This window comes from Nomascus leucogenys, chromosome 12 (genome assembly GCF_006542625.1).
Source record: "Nomascus leucogenys isolate Asia chromosome 12, Asia_NLE_v1, whole genome shotgun sequence".
NCBI lineage: Eukaryota > Metazoa > Chordata > Mammalia > Primates > Hylobatidae > Nomascus > Nomascus leucogenys.
This window is the reverse complement of record NC_044392.1, coordinates 55,745,458-55,758,772: the sequence shown is the minus strand read 5'-3', so window position 1 is coordinate 55,758,772 and position 13,315 is coordinate 55,745,458. Positions and strand designations below refer to the sequence as shown.

Here is a 13,315-nt window from a genome sequence, read left to right as displayed (position 1 = left end):
TTCAGCCTCCTGAGTAGCTGGGATTACAGGTGCATGCCACCATGCGCAGCTAATTTTTGTATTTTTAGTAGAGACGGCGGTTTCACCATGTTGGTCAGGCTGGTCTCGAACTCCTGACCTCATGATCCGCCTGCCTCAGCCTCCCAAAGTGCTGGGAATACAGGCGTGAGCCACCGTGTCCAGCCTGTAATTTTTAGTTTTAGAATATTTGTCCAATAATTTTTTTTACAGATTCCAATTCTATACTGAAATAAATTACCCATCTTTCATCTTTGTCCATCTTTTCTTCTATTCTCTTCAAACTATTAATTATAGTTATTTAAAGCCCTGGCCAATTCTAATATCTAGTTCTGTTTCTATTAACGTTTTTCTCTTAGTGTTTAGTCATTTGGATTTGCTCTTTTGCATGGCTCATAATTATTTTATATTGGATCCCAGATATTGTATAAGACAAAATTGTAGACTCTGGATAATGTTATCTACCTCCAAAGAGTTTCTACTTTCTACTCCTGGAAAGTAGAAAGATTAGTGGCAGATAACTTTGATCCTGAAAAGGCTTGGTTTTAAGCTTTGTTAGATCTATTTTATTTCAGTATTATATTGCTCTTACTCCAAGGATGTGCTGAGATCTCAGCTGAAAACCCTGGGTATCCAGGTACCTTATCAAGGCTTGAAGTCCAACTTCTGTTGGATGCTGAAATCTTCACTTACCTCATTAGACCCTAAATTGCTGTTTTCTGATTTTTTTTTTTTTTTGGCATCTTTCTTTGTGCATGCTGAGTGTAGGAACTTAGATTACTATCATGATGGCAATTTGCATAGTTGAGCTCCTCCGCAACTCTCCCCTCTTGGAGTTTGCCCTCAATCAGAGGCACTTTGGTAGCCCTCAACTTTGTCCTTTGATATGATTTGGCTCTGTGTTCCCACCCAAATCTCATGCTGAATTGTAACTCCCACTGCTGGGGGAGAGACCTGGTATTAGGTGATTGGATCATGGGGGCGGACTTCCCCCAGGCTGTTCTCGTGATAGTGAGAGTGAGTTCTCATGAGACCTGATGGTTTCAAAGTGTGTGGCAGTTCCCCCGTCACTCTCTCTTTCCTGCTCCACCATGGTAAAATGTGCTTGCTTCCACTTCACCTTCCACCATGCTTGTAAGTTTCCTGAGGCCTCCCAGACATGCTTCCTGTTAAACCTGAAGAACTGTGAGTTCATTAAATCTCTTTTCTTCATAAATTATCCAATCTCAGGTAGTTCTTTATGGCAGTGTGAGAACAGACTAATACAGCCTTTTATTCCTCAGCCCAGAAAAACTGCTGTATTTTTTTTTTGGCTTTTATTATCTTGCACTTAGTTTTGAGCATTCCCTCAAGAGAAATATTCCAGGGTAAACACTGAGTTCACCTCATGTGACTTCTCTCCAGGATCATAGCTTTAAGTTCTGCCTGATTTAGTTACTCTTCAATGCCTCCAAAGAACTGTAAATACAGATATATAGATACTCCTAGGCTTATGATGGGGTTATATCCCAATAAACCTAAGTTGAAAATATTGTAAGTCAAAAATGCACTTAATACACCTAAACTACCAAACATCATAGCTTAACTTACCCTACCTTAAATGTGCTCAGAAAACTTATGTTAGCCTACAGTTGGGCAAAATTATCTAATGCAAAGCCTATTTTACAATAAAGTGTTGATTATGTAATTTGTTGAATACTGTAGTGAAAATGAAAAATAGAGTGGTTGTACGGGTATTCAAAGTACAGTTTCTACTGAATGTTTATCACTTTCACACCATCGTAAAGTCAAAAAAATTTAAGTCAAACTGTTATAAGTTGGGGACCATCTGTATATGTATAAAGTCATATATTACTTAATGACAGGGATACATTCTGAGAAATACGTCATTAGACAATTTTATTGTTGTATGAACATTCAGAATATATTTACACAAACCTAGATGGTATAGCCTACTACACACCTAGCCTATTGCTCCTTGGCTGGAAACCTGTACAGCATAGTACTGTACTAAATATCACAGGCAATTTTAACCCAATGGTAGGTATTTGTACATCTAAACATGGAAAAGGCATAGCAAAAATATGATATTATAATCTTATGGGACCACCAGTTGCATATGCAGTCTGTCGTTGATCAAAACTTTGTTATGCATTGCATGACTATATATATATATATATATATACACATACATATAAATATATACAAATATGTAAATATTTATGTATATTTTATCCCACTTTCCCCCTGAAGTGGGAGGTTTAGTTTGATATTTATGTAGGTTAAATGGCGGTTAAGTGCTCTGCAATGTGGTGGCCTTGATACCACAAGTTGTTTTTTTTTCTTAGATCTGAATTTGTTTGTTGTGGGGAGAAAAACTAGGGGCAACTGATCTGGCATTGCCTACCTATGCCTGACATGAAATTCCCCAGGACCTCTGGGAGAATACCTTTAGTTCAGCAATACGATTAGAAGCCTGATTGCAGAAAATTAGGAGGTAAAGAATGATTGGGAAGTCAGAAAGTGTGGACATCAAATGAATACAATATATTAAACAAATTGGATGTGAAAGGAAGTGAGAGATATGGTGATAGGTAGAGAGGGAAGGACTTTGTTTTAAGAGTGAGGAGAGTTAAGCATGTTTGTGGGCTGGGGATGAAGCTAATGGAAAAGGAGAGGAAGAAGATACAAAAACAAGAAGAGATAATTAAGAATTTTCTGGTAGAGGCTGTTAGATGAAGAGCCCAGATAAGACAGATTGGACAAAGATAAGGAGAGGTAAAGATAAAGCTTAAGTCAGGAGGCTTAAAAGAAAGAATGGGCCAGGTGAGTGGCTCACGCCTGTAATCCCAGCAATTTGGCAGGCCGAGACGGGAGGATCACTTGAGGTCAGCAGTTTGAGACCAGCCTGGCCAACATGGCGAAACCCCATCTCTACTAAAAATACAAAAATTAGCCAGGCGTGGTGGCAGGTGCCTGTAATCCCAGCTACTCAGGAGATTAAGGCAGGAGAATTGCTTGAATCCAGGAGGCAGAGCTTGCAGTAGGCCGAGATCTTGCCACTGCACTCCAGCCTGCTGGGTGACAGAGTGAGACTCCATCTCAAAAAAATAAATAAATATATATCTATATCTATATATAGATATATAATAGATATAGATATACAGAGAGAGAGTGAGAGAGAGAGTAAAAAAGTAGAATTAATGACTGGATGAGATGGGTAAAAGAGAAATAGGTCCCTGACAACCTCTAGGTTTGGGGATTGAGCAGCTAGGTAGATAGAGCTGGGGTTAAAACACAGAGCTGAGCAACAGATTTGGAAGGATGAGTTAAGATGAATTCAGCTTTGTTTGCATTCAGTCAGTCAGCAATAATAGCTGTTGCCTATGAACCTTGAGATCCACAGTGCCCAACTACAAAGATAAACCTTGCTCCCCCTCCCCTGCTGACCTTATGCTATATGCAATAATGTTGCAGAAACATTTTGCTTTGCTGGATGCAAAAGCAAACTAGTCTCTGTTTTCAAGGACATATGTAGGATATAAGAACTGGATTTTCAGAATGAATATTTATGGGATAATTTATTTAACTAATCAACTTTAAAAAAAGGTTAAAACACTTTCTTGGTTTATGGTGGATACCAAGCTATATATGCTTTACTATGAGTTCATGGAAAACTGCAATCAGTCTCAACTGAAAGGAAAATTTAGGTTGTTTGGGAGAAAGTTTTTACAATTGAAAAACTAAAGAGAAAATTGAAAGGAAAAGATTTGAGGAAAGAGAAAGAAACAGGGAGAGGAAGGAAAGAGGCTAGCCAACAACCTGCAGTAGTGATTCTGAGGAACTAATAGGAAACGAAAAACTGGATAAATTATAAAAGGATGACTGATACGGGGGCGTGGGGAGGAGGATGAAACCAGGGAAACTATTGAGAGAGACAGAAAGAAAAGGAGAAACTTATTTGAGGTTGGAAATAAAGAGAAGGTGACATTGGAGCGGATAGAAAGGAAGAAACGGAGTGGGATCTGGGAATGAGGCAGTGGGTGGAGAGAGAATGGGGAGAGGACAGAGGATGAAGGGCGGCTGAGTGTGTCTGCGGGAGAAGGACCAAAGCAATCTGGGCGGAGCAGGTGGCAGAGGCAGCCGCGGAGGAGGCCCAGGGAACTGACGGGGATGCTCAGCCAGGCCCAGAGGATGCGCCCTGGCAGCCCCGGAAGACGCCAGGAAAACAAGCAAGAACCGTAGCTAGGACTGGGGTGGCCAGGCCCAGGAAATCCATGAAGGGGACCGACAGCGGGTCCTGCCGCCGCCGCCGATGCGACTTTGGCTGCTGCTGTCGCGCGTCCCGCCGGGCTCACCACACGCCTTACTGGTCCGGGGACGCGACGCGAACCCCTCAGTCCCCACGGCAGGCCCCGAGCCGGGAAAGACGGCGCCCGGAGCCAGCCGGGAGCTGGGCAGCGGCGGCCGAGGAGGAAGAAGCAGCCGCGGCGGCCGCACCCTGGATGAGGTGAGAGCATGGCCAGCTCCTGCCTCTGGAGCCCCGGAGGCTGAGGAACGCGATGGGGGTGGCAACGCACGGTGCGCTGGGCAGAAGAACCGCGCGGAGGGCCGGGGCCCCGGGCTGGAGATCCCGACGCCTGAGAGGGGTTGGCGCTGAGTGACTACTGCTCGGAGAAGGGTAGGGAGGTAATGGGGCACTTGGTAGAGGCAGGAGGAGGGACAGTGTTGAGTTGCCCAGAAATAAAGGTGTGCCCCTGGAAGGGCTAAAGTATAGGAAGCTCGGTCTCTATCTCAAGGTCTTTGAGACATAGACATTTGCTGTGTTGATGGAGGTGAGATTGCAGGCTGTGTCTGTTGGGTTGAGCCAAAGGAGAGATGAACACATGACTCAGAATGCTATACCAGGATGGAGACATCAGAGATGGTCATGAAAGATGAAGGATCAGGAAATGCACCCGGACGAAAGCACACACTGCCATCTCTTAAAGCTCTTCTTTTCAGGGTTATTTCTCTTAGATACAGATCTCAGGGTGGGGTGGGTGGTGATTCCCTCTTCCTGGGCTACCTCTCTTACCCTGCAGAGCTGGAGCCCTGCCTGATGGATGGATGGAGGCCATGCAGGACAAGCTCCTTCTAAAATCAATCCTTTCCTTTGCTTTGGCCTGGAAGACCGAACAGATTAGGCTCAATTTTTTTCATGTAGCAGCAGCAACATAAAAATCTGTCATACATACGATTTTTGGGAGAAGAGATAGATTGTGCTGCAGGCTTTTTAGAAATAAACGTGTCCTCATCACAGCATTTTTAGCTTTTTATTTCATGGAAGGTAGTACTCATAAATCAAACTACCAGGCCTAGTGATTCCAGCCTCTGAGCTAACGGGTCTGTAAAAAGTTACTTCATTTCTCTAGGCCTCAGTTTCCCATGCATAAAATTGGAATTTGGATTAAAACAGTGCTAATTATAAAACTAAATGTTCATTGGATCTGTATTCTATGTTCAGGATAGCTATATTTGTGAACTATGAAATTTAGCCTATTCACTGACAATTTTATTTTTTCATAACACTATCCACTGTTTATGTCAGAAAACAGACTCACATTCAGTTAATTGAGCTTAAGTAAATCACATGTCTTCTAAGGAACTCATAATAAATTACTGCTCCTAAGAAAGAATTAAGCAAAAAGTATTCATTGTTTGATTTTTTTATAAAGTAAAATTTTTATTGCCTTTTACAAATTACTTTTATAGACATAATTACTTTTTAAAAAAAGCATATCTATGGGATGTTAATTATTTTATAAAATACTTTGAAATTTTATTTAAAGCTTAGAACAAAAAAATTAATCTGAATGTGTGTTTATAATTCCAAGTCTCCTTAATCACTTTACAAACACGGGGTGAATTCTTCTCATCTGGAAAGCAGCATTAATCCTGCAGAATTCAAAATGAATTATGACTCCTTATCACAAGAGTATGATTTTTCTCCCTGTCTTTGGTTAAAAAAAAGTTTGTAGGGTTAGAATTTGATCCTCTAAATTGTGGTTTAATTGTGAAAATAGATAGCAAACATTCATGGTTTCCTTAATAGTTACTCATCTGACAAACTACACCTATATTCATCTTCGTTGATGTAATGATAAGTCTTGAAATGTTTTTAAAAAATTTCACAATTCCCAAATGAAACAGTTACAGCAACTTGACTGAGGTTAGTGCTACTTTGCCCTTCATTTAAAAATCAATTCCCCAGTTTAGCATACTTTAAAAAACATAGCAACTTTAGCTATAGTGTTAAAGGTTTAATTAGTGTTAGTGTATTAGAGGTTATACTTGGGAAATGGTGTTTTTGGTACGATTTTCTAACTCCCAACCAACTAAAAAATGTAAAAAAGCAGCTCTGCACATTATCCAAATTCAGTTCAGTTCAGTTCAGTGTTATTTATTGAGCAACGATGGTGGAGGCCAGCATAAACTGGATACAAAATTACCCTCAGGTAACTCAGAATCTGTAGTTCTATAATATGCTTCAGTAACTGGAGTATGGAGTAAGTGCTGTAACAGAAAGATGAACTGTAGACATCTCTCTCCCTCTCTCTCAGTCTCTCTCCAAGGAAAGCTGACTTCCCTAACAGACCATAGAAAGTGGAATTATCTTGGAAAATATGTTGAAATCTGGTCTTTAACTTGTTAAGTCTGTTTCTTTTCTTTTTCTTTCTTTCTTTTTTTTTTTTTTTTTTTTTTTTTTTTTTTTTTTTAGAGATGGAGTCTCACTGTGTTGCCTAGGTTGGAGTGAAGTGGTGCAATCATAGCTCCCTGCAGTCTCCAACTCCTGGGCTCAAGGGATCCTCTTGCCTTGACCTCGCAAGTAACTGAGATCACAGTTGTGTACCACCATTTCCGGCTACTTTTAAAAAATTATTTTGTGGAGATGGAGTCTTGCTATGTTGCCTAGGCTGGTCTCAAACTCCTGGCTTCAAGCAGTCCTCCCACCCCACCCTCCCAAAGTGCTGAGACTATAGGCATGAGCCACTGCACCCAGCCAAGTCTGTTTCTTAAACTGATAAATCACAGGACTACTATATAAACCCAGAATAATAAATTATTAATTTATAATGAGAATTTTAACATCTTAGGGAACTAGACTCTCTTTTATGATCCCAGCAAAATATCTCTTGGTATATGTGCCACATTTGAGAGCCAAATTACAGCCAAAGTGTTGTTTTTGAAACTTGAATCTAGAGCAAGAGGAATTAATTAGTGAATTCTAAATTTCAAATAATTTGATAGCTTCAGAGCATCAAGGTGTACACATGGGTTCTTTTTTCCTGGACAGTAAGTGTCCACTGATGATTATCCTCCCTTCTTAGGTACACCTCTTTTTCTATCTCCAATATGCTAATATTTTCAGTCAAGTTATAGTCTGGTTTGGGGATCCTTGTGACTGTTTCAAGTGTCTACATTTATTCTCTAAATCAGTTTATCTTAATTGCAAAGTTTAAATTCTAAGTGGCAAGCTTATTTTCTTTAGGAAAAAATAATGATGGGGTAGGGAAGTGGGGCTGGGGTACCATATTACAGCCCCTACATACTGGCAATATAAACCAGGTGGTTAATGGCACCTCTCTATGGTGCTAAAAGGCAGATGAGGCCAGACACGGTGGCTCATGCCTGTTAATCCCAGCACTTTGGGAGGCCAAGGCAGGTGGATCACTTGAGGTCAGGAGTTTGAGATCGGTCTGGTCAACGTGTTAAAACTCCATCTCTAATGAAAATACAAAAAAAAATTAGCTGGGGGTGGTGGTGTGCCTGTAATCCCAGCTACTCAGGAGGCTGAGGAAGGAGGATCGCTTGAACCAGGGAGGCGGAGGTTGCAGTGAGCCGAGATTGCACCACTGCACTCCAGTCTGGGTGGCAGAGTGAGACTCCGTCTCAAAAAAAAAATTAAAAAATTTAAAAATTTAAAAAGGCAGATGATCAGAGACGGCTTTATACAGGAGGTGAATTTTTGTCTGGCTTGACAAGATAACAAAGCCAGATTGAGTGGGAAGCAAATTTTGCCAAAAGGACACAAGCAGATTTATGACAGTGGGAAGATGCTTTACTGAAGTGAATCCCATGCTGTGATAGAAATTTTCTGTGAGGATTTAATTCAAACTCGATCCTTTTTCAAGTATATAACTATTTAAAAAGAGAAATTAAGTGAATTGTCAGCTGTTGGCCATCTGCTTCAATGTGTGCTTTTGAGGCCCAGCAGATTGCACATTCTATGTAGGTGGATAGCCTGAAACCTGCAGACAACTGTCAGAGGACAATGACTTCAGAGAAGATTCAGTGAATTTCTACCATCAAACTTCAACTACTGTAATATGCTTTTCTAGCCATCTCTTTGTTGTTGCTGTTCTACACTTTATTGAGATATAACTGACATACAATAAACTGGGCAAATTTAAAGTGTGCAATTTGAAGTTTCAACATATGTTGAAATCATCACCACAATCAATACCTGTGAAATCATCACCACAATACCTGTGAAATCATCACCACAATACCTGTGAAATCATCACCACTAATACCTGTGAAATCATCACCACTAATACCTGTGAAATCATCACCACAATCAAGATGACGAACTTATCCATCATCCCAAAAAGTTTCCTTCTGCCCTTTTTAAATTCCTCCTTCCCACCCCTCTGCTTTTGTCATTATACGTTACTTTGCATTTCCTAGAATTTCATATAAATGGAATCATACAGTATCTACTCTTTGTTGTTGTCTGGCTTCTTTCGCTCAGCATAATTATTTTGAAACTTATCTATGCTGTTGTGGGTATCAGTAGCTCATTTCCTTTTGTTGCTGAGTAGTATTTCATTGCATGAATGTGCTACACTTTATTGATTCACCATTCGTTGAGTTGTTTCCAGTTTTATGGCTATTACAAATAAAGTTGCTATAATTATTTGTGCACATGTCTTTCATTTCTCTTGGGCACATTTCTCGGGGTATATAACACTAGGCATGCTTTTAAAGAAACTGCCAAATTGTTTTCCAAAAGGGTTGTACCTTTTACATTCCCACTAGCAATGTATGAAGGTTCTCATTTCTCCACATCCTTCCCAATACTTGTTACTGTACATCTTTTATATTATAGCTATTCTAGTGGGTGTGAAATATTATTATGGTTTTTTAATTTAAATTTCCCTAATGATTAATGATATTGAGCTTTTTTTTCATGAGCTTGATTATTATCTACATATTTTTGGTAAAGTGTCTGTTGAAATCTTTTGCCCATTTTCCATTGAGTTGTTTGGGTTTCACTGAGTTCATTGGGTTCATTTCATATTCTAAATACAAGTTTTATTATATATGTTCTTTGCAAATATTTTCTCCCACTGTGCAGATTGTCTTTCCATTTTAGTAACAGTGTCTTTTGAAGACCAGACATTTTAAAATTTTTCTGTGGTTAATAAACATCATCAATTTTTTCTTTTATAGTTTTGCTTTTAATGTCATATCTAAGAAATCATTACTTAATCCAGATTACAAAACTATTCTATTTTTTTCTAGAAGTTTTATAGTTTTGCATTTTTACATTTAGGCCTATGATCCATTTGAGTGAACTTTTGTATATGGTGATCAAGGTGTTTTTCTTTTCTTTTCTTTTCTTTTTTTTGCATGTAGATGTACAGTTGTTCTAACACTGTTTGTTAAGAGCACTATCTTTTCTCCACTTAATTGCCTTAGCACCTTTGTTCAAATCAATTGACCACATATATAATTGTCTGTATCTGGGTTTCTATTGTGTTTGACTGATTTATTTATCTACCTTTTTTTTTTTTTCTTTTTCTTTTTTTGAGACGGAGTCTAACTTGTCGCCCAGGCTGGAGTGCAGTGGCACAATCTTGGATCACTGCAACCTTTGCCTCCTGGGTTCAAGCAATTCTACTGCCTCAGCCTCCCTTATCTATCTTTAGACCAATACCAAACTGATTTGGTTACAGTAGCTTTATATGTCTTGAAATCATATAGTCAAATTCTTGAACTTTGTTCTTCTTATTCAAAATTGTTTTCATTGTGTTAGGTTCTTTGCATTTCCATATGCATTTTGTCTACACTTGTAAATGTAGACAAAAAGCCAGTGGGGTATTTGACTGGGGTTGCATTGAGTCTATAGATCAACTTATAGAGAAATGATATCTTAACAACATTAGGTCTTCTGATGCATGAACATGACATATTATTTCATTTATTTTGGTTAGTGGTTCTCAACTAAGGGCAATTGTGCATCACAAGGGACATTTGACAGTATCTAGACACAAACAACTAGAGCATCAGAGCCCCTTTGCTGTACCCACAGTCTTGTGTTTACAGTCTATACTTCCATTCTTCCAGGAGGTTTGCTCCCAGAACTGGTGATATAAAGAAGGAAAGTAGCAGTATGAGCACTTTGAGGGCTAAGCAATGGGATAAATCTTTCTAAGGGAACAGTTAAATCAACTTCATTTGGCCTTCCATGGACATGAGTTTCAAATGGCTTTCTGGCCTTTCTTCTGTTGGCCTCTTCGCTATTATGTGAAGACTTCATTTATACTCAATCTAATTCAGCTACCACGGGCCATATCACCAGTGCCCATTGTGTTCTATGAATCCTAATATTTTCATTAATCTGAAGGGGAGAGCGTTTTAACTTTGAAGGATACTGAAGAGGACTTTCTTATGAACTCAGATGTAAAGTGTCCTGAAATTTGTCCTTTCAAAAATATCTGTGCATTTTTTTGTGCTATAACATTCTTACATGTATCATTCTGTGATCAAATCTCCAGCTTACTATAAATGATACCTACATTCTAAAGAGCCAATTCTAGTTTACCAGCATGGCCTTAGAGAAAAGTAAGGGAATATAATTTTTATTTATCTTCTGTTTGGTCGGAGTTAAGTATTTAAAACAGTAAGGTACATCTCAGATCCACCACCGTTAAAAATAGATAAATAAATAAATAAATAAATAAATAAATAAATAAAATAAAATAGTAAAGTAGAAAGAAGAGACAAAGATCCAAACCTTTCAAAATGAAAAATGAATTTTAAATATAAGGTTATATTTTATTACCTACTGCTGAGACCATCATTGCATAAATGAATAAATAGAACTAAATAGTCCGGGCACAGTGGCTCACGCTGTAATCCCAGCACTTTCGGAGGCCGAGGCAGGCAGATCACGAGGTTAGGAGACAGAGACCATCCTGGCCAACATGGTGAAACCCTGTCTCTATTAAAAATACAAAAATTAGCTGGGCACGGTGGCATTCGCCTGTAATCCCAGCTACTCGGGAGGCTGAGGCAGGAGAATCACTTGAACCAGGGAGGCAGAGGTTGCAATGAGCTGAGATCACACCACTGCACTCCAGCCTGGCAACACAGCGAGACTCTGTCTCAAAAAAAAAACAAAAAGAACTAAATAAACTCTTCTTCCCCCACAAATTTACCAGTTTAGCCATTTTAAGTGTACAGTTCAGTAGTTGCATTAAGTACATTCATATTATTATGCAGCAAGTACCACCATCCATCTCCAAAATTTTCTCTTTTTCCAAAACTGAAATTCTGTATCCATTAAACAATAGCTACCCATTCTCCCTCCCCTACCTCTTGGTAACCACTATTCTACTTTCTGGCTCTATGAATTTGACTACTCTAGCCACCTTGTATAAGTGGGATCATATATTTGTTCTTTTGTCTCCAGCTTATTTCACTTAGCATAATCTCTTTTAGGGTCATCCATGTTGTAGCATGTGGTGTAATTATGTACTTTTTTGTGTGAGATAGAGTCTTACTCTATCATCCAGGCTGGAGTGCAGTGGCACAATCGTGGTTCAACGCAGCTTTGACTTCCTGGACTCAATCAATCCTCCCACATTGGCCTCCCAAATAGCTGGGATTACGAGCAATTTTTTTGGTATTTTTGTAGAGATGGGGTCTCACTTTGTTGCCCAGGCTTATAATTATGTACCTTTTAAAAGGCCAAATCATATTCCATTGTATGTTTATACAACATTTTATTAATCCATTCATCTGTTGATGGAAATTTCAATTGTTTCCACCTTTTGCCACGTGAATAATGCTGCAACAGATATGGATGTACAGATGTCTGTTTGTGTCCCTGTTTTCAATGCTTTTGGGTTGCAAAAGAAGAGGGATTATTGCATATATGGTAATTCTATATTTAATTTTTTGGAACGACCATACTGTTCTCTACAGCAGCTGCACCATTTTACATTCCCACCAACAATGTACAAGTGTTTCAGTTTCCCCATATCCTCATGAACACTGATATTTTCTGTTTTTGTTTTTTAAAATAATTGCCATCCTAATGGGTGTAAAGTGAAATATCATTGTGGTTTTGATTTGCATTTCCTTACTGATTATTGATGTAAAGGATACTTTTAAAGTTTCATATTTACTGACATATTTACCATTTCCAATATTCTTCATTATTTTCGTCTGGTATCATTTTCCTTCTGCCTGAAAGAATTTCTTTAATCCTTCTTATTCTTGTGCAGATTTGCTGGTGGGAAAATTCTTTCCACTTTCGTATGTGAAAAAGTCTTTATTTCACCTTCATGTTTGAAAGATATTCTTGCTGGTTATCAGGACTGACAACATACTTTGTGGGGCTCATTGCAAAATGAAAATGTAGACCCCTCTGTTCAAATATTATTAAGAATTTCAAGTAATCAACAATAGAGCATTAAACCAAGCCAGTCCTTCTGAGTGCAAAGCCCTGTGTGACTACACGGGTTGTATGCACAAGAAACCTACTCTGCTGGTTATAGAATTCCAGGTGACTGCTCTTTTTTTCCTTCAGCTCTTTAAAGATGTTGCTCTGTTGTCTTTTTTTTCTTTTTTTCTGAGATGGAGTTTCGCTCTTGTTGCCTAGGCTAGAGTGCAATGATGCCATCTCGGCTCACCACAACCTCCACCTCCCAGGTTCAAGTGATTCTCCTGCCTCGGCCTCCTGAGTAGCTGGGATTACAGGCGTGTGCCACCACGCCCAGCCAATTTTGTATTTTTAGTAGAGATGGGGTTTCTCCATGTTGGTCAGGCTGGTCTCAAACTCCTGACTTCAGGTGATCTGCCCTACTCAGCCTCCCAAAGTGCTGGGATTACAGGCATGAGTCACTGCACCCGGCTTCTCTGTTGTCTTTTAATTTTCAAGTTATGCTCTCATTCTTATCCTTGTTCTCTCTATATAATGTTTTTTTTCTCCTGAATACTTATAAATTTTTCTGTTTATCACTGA

General features: G+C 39.1%; 2 protein-coding genes across 9 annotated transcripts in view; one reads left to right on the top strand and one right to left on the bottom strand.

Moving 5' to 3' along the window:
• Positions 1-13,315, bottom strand: part of LOC115837636 (putative neuroblastoma breakpoint family member 7) — a 655,832-nt gene that overhangs the window by 380,928 nt on the left and 261,589 nt on the right.
• LOC100582383 (myomegalin) overlaps positions 3,964-13,315 on the top strand; it is a 230,677-nt gene continuing 221,325 nt past the window's right edge. For all 8 annotated transcript variants that reach the window (XM_030824692.1, XM_030824704.1, XM_030824710.1 and 5 more), the window contains exon 1: positions 3,964-4,528. In XM_030824692.1, the coding sequence (XP_030680552.1) occupies positions 4,296-4,528 (233 nt within the window). In that variant the 5' untranslated portion in view covers positions 3,964-4,295. The remainder of the gene's footprint in view (positions 4,529-13,315) is intronic.